General features: G+C 51.9%; 1 protein-coding gene across 1 annotated transcript; it reads left to right on the top strand.

Annotated features, from left to right (window-relative positions):
* The first annotated feature begins 6,636 nt into the window (after positions 1 to 6,636).
* On the top strand, positions 6,637 to 7,343 carry OXT (oxytocin/neurophysin I prepropeptide). Its single transcript, XM_027622964.1, has 3 exons — positions 6,637 to 6,793; positions 6,927 to 7,128; positions 7,212 to 7,343. The coding sequence occupies exons 1-3, from the start codon at positions 6,674 to 6,676 to the stop codon at positions 7,265 to 7,267; spliced, it is 378 nt and encodes a 125-aa protein (XP_027478765.1). The 5' UTR covers positions 6,637 to 6,673; the 3' UTR covers positions 7,268 to 7,343.
* Positions 7,344 to 7,885: the final 542 nt, after the last annotated feature.

Here is a 7,885-nt window from a genome sequence, read left to right as displayed (position 1 = left end):
CTCAAAGCCCCGAGATCAAGATCCCATGCTCCACTGACTGAGCCAGCCAGGTGCCCTTATTCTATCTTTATTTGTATTCCAGTATAGTTAACATACAGTGCTATATTAGTTTCAGGTGCACCATATAGTGATTCAATAATTCTATACATTACTCAATGCTCCTCATGATAAGTGTCCTTTTTTTAAAAAAAGATTTCTATTTATTTCTTAGAGAGAGAGCATGAGTGGAGGAGAGGGGCAGAGGAAGAGGGAGAAGCAGGCTCCCCACGGAGCAGGAAGCCCGATGTGGGGCTCTATCCCAGGACCCTGGGATCATGACCTGAGTCAAAGGCACACACTTAACTGACTGAGCCACCCAGGCGCCCGATAAATGTCCTTTTAATCTGCTTTACCTACCTCACCCATGCCCCCACCCACCGCCCCTCTGGTGACCATCAGTTTGTTCTCTATAGTTAAGAGTCTGTTTTTTGGTTAGTTCTTTGTTGCTGTTGTTTGTTTTGTTTCTTAAATTCCAATGAGCAAAATCATATGGTATTTGTCTTTCTCTGACTGACTTATTTGCATTATATTCTCTAGATCCATCCATGTTGTTGCACATGGCAAGATTCCATTCCTTTGTAGGGCTGAGTAATATTCTATTGTACATATTCACACATTTTCTTTATCCATTCATCTATTGATGGACACTCAGGCAACTTCTGTAATTTGGCTATTGCAAATAATGCTACAGTAAACATAGGGGTGCACATATCTTTTTGACTTAGTGTTTTCATATTCTTTAGGTAGATACCCAGTAATGGAATAACTGGATCATATGGTAATCTATTTTCGATTTTTTTTTTTTAAGGAACCTCCATACTGTTTTCCACAGGGGCTGAACAAGTTTGCATTCCCACCAACAGTGCACAAGGGTTCCTTTTTCTCCACATCCTCACCAACACTTGTTGTTTCTTGGAGTTTTGATTTTAGCCATTCTGACAGGTGTGAGGTGATAACTCATTGTGGTTTTGATTTGTGTTTCCCTGATGATCAGTGATGTTGAGCATCATTTCATGTGTCTGCTGGCCATCTGGATGCCGTCTTTGGAAAAATGTCTGTTTATGTCTTCTGCCCATTTTTAAATTGGATTATTTGGGGTTTTTGGTGTTGAGTTTGATAAGTTCTTTATATATTTTGGGTACTAACCCTTTATCAGATGTGTCATTTGCAAATATCTTCTCCCATTCAGTAAGTTGTCTTTTAGTTTGGTTGATTGTTTCCTTTGCTGTGCAGAAGCTTTTTTTTTTTTTTAATTTGACAGAGGGAGACACAGCAAGAGAGGGAACACAAGCAGGGGGAGTGGGAGAGGGAGAAGCAGGCTTCCCGCTGAGCAGGGAGCCCGACATGGGGCTCGATCCCAGGACCCCGGGATCATGACCTGAGCTGAAGGCAGACGCTTAACAACTGAGCCACCCAGGCGCCCTGTGCAGAAGCTTTTTATTGTGATGTAGTCCCAATAGTTTATTTTTACTTTTGTGCCCCTTGCCTCAGGAGACATACCTAGAAAAATGTTGCTACAGCCGATGTCAGAGAGATTACTGCCTGTGTTTTCTTCCAGGATTTTTATGCTTTCACATCTCACATTTAAGTCTTTAATCCATTTTGAGTTTATTTTTGTGTATGGTGTAGGAAAGTGGTCTTTCATTATTTTGCATGTAACTGTTCAGTTTTTCCAACACCATTTGTTTTGTTTTGTTTTGTTTTAAGATTTTATTTATTTGACAGAGACACAGCAAGAGAAGGAACACAAACAGGGGGAGTGGGGGAGGGAGAAGCAGGCCTCCCGCGGAGCAGGGAGCCCGATGCGGGGCTCGATCCCAGGAATCCGGGATCATGACCTGAGCCGAAGGCAGACGCTTAATGGCTGAGCCACCCAGGCGCCCCCCAACACCATTTGTTGAAGAGACTTTTTCCCATAGCATATTCTTGCCTCCTTTGTCAAAAATTAATTGACCATATAATTGTGGGTTTATTTCTGAGCTCTCTGTTCTGTTCTATTGATCTATGTGTCTGTTTTTATGCCAGTACCACACTGTTTTGATTACTACAGCTTTGTAGTATAGCTTGAAATTTGGGTTTGTGATACCTTCAGCTTTGTTCTTCTTTTTCAAGATTGCTTTGGCTATTTGGGGTCCTTTGTAGCTCCATCCACATCTTAGGATTATTTATTCTTGTTCTGTGAAAAATACTATTGATATTTTTATTTTTTTTTTAAAGATTTTATTTATTTGACAGAGAGAGACAGAGCAAGAGAGGGAACACAAGCAGGGGGAGTGGGGGAGGGAGAAGCAGGCTCCCCGCGGAGCAGGGAGCCCGATTTGGGGCTCCATCCGAGGACCCTGGGGTCATGACCTGAGCCGAAGGCAACCCCTTAACAACTGAGCCACCCAGGCGCCCCCTATTGGTATTTTTATAGGGATTGCATTAAATCTGTAGACTGCTTTGGGGAGTATGGACATTTTAACAATATATGTTCTTCCAATCCATGAACATGGAATAGCCTTTCATTTGTTTGTGTCATCTTCACTTTCTCTTATCAGTGTTTTATCATATAGTACATGTTCCCACCACGTTGGTCCAGCCCACTGTCATCCCTCGCGGGGATTGCTCCAGGAGCCTCCTCACTCTCACCTTTGCCCTGCAGTCTTTTCACAATAGCCAACGTTGTCCTATAACAGGTAAATCCAATCATGTCACTCCTCTATGCAGAGCCCTCCTGGGTCCCCATTTCATTTGGCCCTATGTGACCCCGTCCCACATTACCGTTCTGACCCCAGGACTTTGGTCACTCTGCTTCCTCCCCTCTGGCTTCCTTGCTGCTCCTTGAACATGCCACACACATTTCTGGCTCAGGACCTGTGCGCTTGCGATTTCCTCTGTCTAGAATACTCCCCTTCCACGACAGGCAGAATTCTAAAACGACCCCTGTGATTCTTACTCCTGGTAGCCACACCTTTGTGGAATTTCCGGTTGCATATGGATAGGACATGTAACTATTTTTTTTTAAGTTATTATTTATTTATTTTAGAGAGAGAGTGTATGTGTGCATGAGAGCAGGGGGAGAGGCAGAGAGAGAATTCCAAGCAGACTCCGAGCTGAGTGTGGAACCTGACATGGGGCTTGAGTCGATGACCCATGAGATCATGACCTGGGCTGAAATCAAGAGTCAGATGCTCAACCGACTGAGCCACCCAGGAGCCCCAAGGACATGTAACTTCCTTCTAATCAATGGAAGATTATGGTGAAAATGATGAGGTATCATTCCCATGATTATACTATATTATAAGGTAAAGGTGAAGGGATTGCAGATGTACTCAAGGCCCCAATTATCCAAATTAACCAGTTTCACTTTGAGTTAAAAGACTGGTGGATATTTCACTGTGTTGTACACCTGAAACTAACGTAACATTGTGTGTCAACTGTACTCAAATAAAGGTATTTCAAAAAAAGAAGAAAGAAAAAGAACAATAACAAAAATGTCAGTCATGGTGGGCCTGGCCTAATCAGGTGACCCCTTTAAAAGAGGCTTCCCCATGCTCAGAGACTTGAAGTACCAAAGAGTCTCTCTCCCTCTGGTGCTGGCCTTGAAGAAGCAAGCCATGAGTTCTACAGCTGCAAGGAACTGAATTCTGCCAACAATCTCCCAGGCTCCAGGATGGAATGTAGTCTGGCTGACATCTGGACCTGACCGGCTGTGAGACCCCGAGCAGAGGACCCAGCTGAGCCGTGCCCAGACCCACAGAAACTGTGGGGTAACAAGTGGGTGCTGTTTTGAGCTGCCCAACTTGTGATTTGTTATGTAGCAATAGAAAACAAATCCACCTTTCAGATATCTACCTGGCTTGTTTCCTTAGGTCCTTTAAGCGTTGCCATCACCCTCACAAGAGGCCTGCACTGAGCCCCCTGAGAAAAACTACAACATGCCCCCCCCTTTCCTCCATTGCACTGACTACCTCCTAACCTACTGAGATATGTTTATTGTTTGAGGCCTCCCCCACTCTACTAAAATACAAGTCCCCGAGAGCAGGGATTTTTGTCTGGTTCACTGATCTTGCAAACATCTGTACTGGGGCCCCATGCATCTTCAGATGAAGAGTCCTTGAACAGCTGATGGAGTGCCAGCCCTGGGGGGCCATTATGCTATGGTAATTTATGTGCATCTGTTAACTTGGGTGAGGTCAGTGTGCCCCAAGGACAGGCAGGAGGCCTTTCTGGGGCTGCCTCTAGGATCAAGCCCTTGGCCTTCTAGCCCGACAATGCCAATGAGCTGATCTGGGTGAGAAACAAGATGAGCTGCTGACGGGGAATCAGGTCAGCCTGACCAGCTCCTCAGTGCCGGGCAGCTCCCATGAGTGGCTCAGGGTCAGCCGGGCCCTGTGACCTGTCCGGCCCCAGTGGCCGCAGCACCCTCTTTGAGGAGGGTCAACAAGAGTGCCACAGTGGCTGGGGCCATCCCAGTCAGTCTCCTTTTCCCCAAGGGCGACAGCTAGGGACGGGCCCTGCTGAGTCTGTTCCTTCTGACACTGGCCTCCTTTCTTCTGTGCTATCACAAGATGGGCTCCCCCCAGGGAGCACTCGGAGGTGGAGTTTAACCTGCAGGAGGTTTATTACCAAGGGCCCTGGGGACCCACAACTGTGAGAGCGAAGGGGCAGGACCGGGATTAGGTGGAGGGAGAACTTCCATGCGGGCCTCAGTTGGCCCTATGGGGAGTTCAGAGCTGAAATAGTCCTTCATAGCTGCCCACCATGGGGCCAGAACAGGTGTTGGGTATGAGCCACCAGGGAAGGGTGTGACCTTGGGCTAGGCCACTCTCTGAAGCTGCGGCAGGCCCTGGGTGGGCTGCCAGCCAGAGTTTATCGGCTGAGCACACTACCAGCTTCGGGGGGCAAGCCCCTTCCTTTTTTTTCCCTAAGACTGATTGATTGACTGATTGATGTGATCGCTACACCCAGCGTGAGGCTCAAACTCACAACCCTGAGACCATGACCTGAGCAGAAACCAAGAGTGGGGCTGAGCCACTGGCATGTCCCTTCTTGAAGGCCGATTGGTGCGGAGCATCTCCCTGTTCGTGACATTGACCAACAGCCCCTCCCCTGAGGCACTCTTTCTTTTATTTGTAATTATTTCCATTTTAAGATATATTATAAATGTGGGGCCCCTGGCTGGCTCAGTCGGTTAAGCGTCTGCCTTCTGCTCAGGTCGGGATCTCACGGTCCTGGGGTCGAGCCCCTGTACTGGGCTACTTGCTCAGCGGGAAGTCTGTTTCTCACTCTCCCTCTGCCCCACCCCCATCCCGGCTCCTGCTCCCGCTCTCGCTGTCTCTCAGATAAAGAAATAAAATATTTTTTAAAAGATATATTAAAAATGCAAAAAAAAAAGCATTCTTTAAAATCCATAAAGTTGGGGCACCTGGGTGGTTCAGATAGTTAAGCGTCTGCCTTCGGCTCGGGTCATGATCCCAGGGTCCTGGGATCCGGTCCCGCATCGGGCTCCCTGCTCCTTGGAGCCTGCTTCTCCCTCTGCCTCTCTCTCTCTCTCTCTCTCTCTCTCTGTCTCTCATGAATAAATAAATAAAATCTTTAAAAAAATCCATAAAGTAAAAGACATAAGATTACAAAAGAAACCAAGTGTATTTATATTCAGGTATCAAAATGTTAAAACAAATACGTGATATAGTCACAAATATTCTTCTTTAAAGCATTAGATATTGGGGCGCCTGCGCGGTTCAGTCGGTTAAACGACTGCCTTCGGCTCAGGTCATGATCTCAGGGTCCTTGGATCCAGCCCATATCGGGCTCCCTGCTCAGCGGGGAACCTGCTTCTCCCTCCCCCTCTGCCTACCACTCCCTCTGCTTGTGTTCTCTCTCTCCCCCTCTCAGAAATAAATAAATAAAATCTTTAAACGACGTTTAGAGACATTTGGAATAGCTGTAACATGATAGGAGAATATCTGTCATTTTGATGTATGACAAAGCCACACGGGTTGCAAATTCCACTGTGGGTAATTGGCCACCTCACAGTCAAAGCGAAGGCTAAATTTCAGTTACAAGTTAGAGAAAATAAAGATCTTTCTCTGTACAAGGTCCAGGTGCAGGGATGTGGGTGTGGGGGTGAGGGTGGAAGGTGGGTTCCAGGAAATTTGGGTTCAGGCAGGGGAGACCTCCCTCACAAGAGAGACCAGGCTGCAGCGCAACCAGCCAAGAGGCACATGGGGAGTCTTGCCCGGCCTGGCCTGGCCTGGCCTGGGGGAGGGGGCGTCCAAGTGTCTGCCGTGTAACCCCTCCCCCACATACTGGGAGTCCAGCTACATAGTCCTTGGTTGGGCCGCAGACCCCCAGACTCCCTGTCCCACCCCAGGGGGGCTCTGGCCACCGCCCAGGCCACTCGCCCCCGCACGGCCTCGCCTTCTGCCTCCCCTGCCCCCAGTCCGCCAGCCGATGCGGTGACGGTGACCCGGCCAGGCCCTTGCAAATGAGGGGGGCGCGCCGGGCGCCCAGGGCCTGACCCGCAGCGACCTGCTGTGACCAGTCATGCGGCGGGCCTCTTAGACAGTGCTCCGCCCGCGCGGCCCCGGCCATAAAAGGGCCGGTCAGGGAGCCGCAGCCACCGCCCCCGACCCAGAGCGCTCGCACCATGGCCGGCCCCGGCCTCGCCTGCTGCCTGCTGGGCCTCCTGGCGCTTACCTCCGCCTGCTACATCCAGAACTGCCCCCTGGGCGGCAAGAGGGCCGCGCTGGACCTCGACGTGCGCCAGGTAAGCCCGGGCCGCGGCTCGCAGCCCCTGCCCGCCCCGCGGGTCCCGGGGACTCTAGTGGACGTGCGCCCCCCTCCGCGACCGCGGCCCCCGGCCTCGCTTGGCCCGCGCTCACCCCCCGCCCTCCCGCCAGTGTCTCCCCTGCGGCCCCGGGGGCAAAGGGCGCTGCTTCGGGCCCAGCATCTGCTGCGGCGACGAGCTGGGCTGCTTCGTGGGCACGGCCGAGGCGCTGCGCTGCCAGGAGGAGAACTACCTGCCGTCGCCCTGCCAGTCGGGCCACCAGCCGTGCGGGAGCGGGGGCCGCTGCGCCGCCGCCGGCATCTGCTGCAGCCCGGGTGAGCCGGGGGCCGGGGGCCGGGGACAGGGCCGGGGCCGGGAGCCGGCGGGGCGGGCGCTGACCCGGCGTCTCTCCTTGCAGACGGCTGCCGCGCCGAGCCCGCCTGCGACCCCGAGGCTGCCTTCTCCCAGCGCTGAGCCGGATGGCCCCGACGGTGGCGCAGCCACCCCCAGAAATAATGAAATAAAATAAAGCAGAGTTTTTCCCCTCCAACACGACTGGCGTCTTGGTGTCAGAAATGGGAGGGAAGGCGCTGGGGGAGCCCCGACGGTCGCGCCCGGCGGGGCCCGCGTCTCTGGCTCTGGGCGATTCAGAGACGGAGCGCCGTGTGTCTGAGCGCGCCGTTCCTGCCGCCGCAATCCCGCAGCGGGTGGAGAGGGAGGGAGAGGGTAACGGACGCCAGCTTCCCGCTCCAAACAGAGCTGGGAACCTACAGCAGGTGGACTTTAGAAGAACTTGCAAAGAACCCAAAGGATAGGGCGGGGTGGGCCTGAGAGGGACGCAGACGAAGAGGGGGCAGGCCAGTGGCGGGTGAATGACTTCCCTACATCTGGAAGGAGGCTTGAGCCCCATCTGAGGGCTCGCTTTGGGGCCCGGGCGGCTGAAGGGCCTTCACGTTTCCAAGGAGCGACACTCCGGGCCACCGGGGCTCAGAAGAGGGGGCCAGGCCGCCGGGCAGCCAGCTGGCCTGCTCCTGCCTCTGCAGTAAAGGAACTTGGCAGTGCTGGGGACCCTGCAGGACAGGGGGTCCGGAG

The sequence above is a fragment of the Zalophus californianus genome, chromosome 8 (genome assembly GCF_009762305.2).
Source record: "Zalophus californianus isolate mZalCal1 chromosome 8, mZalCal1.pri.v2, whole genome shotgun sequence".
Taxonomy (NCBI): Eukaryota; Metazoa; Chordata; class Mammalia; order Carnivora; family Otariidae; genus Zalophus; species Zalophus californianus.
This window is presented reverse-complemented; position numbering and strand designations above follow the sequence as displayed.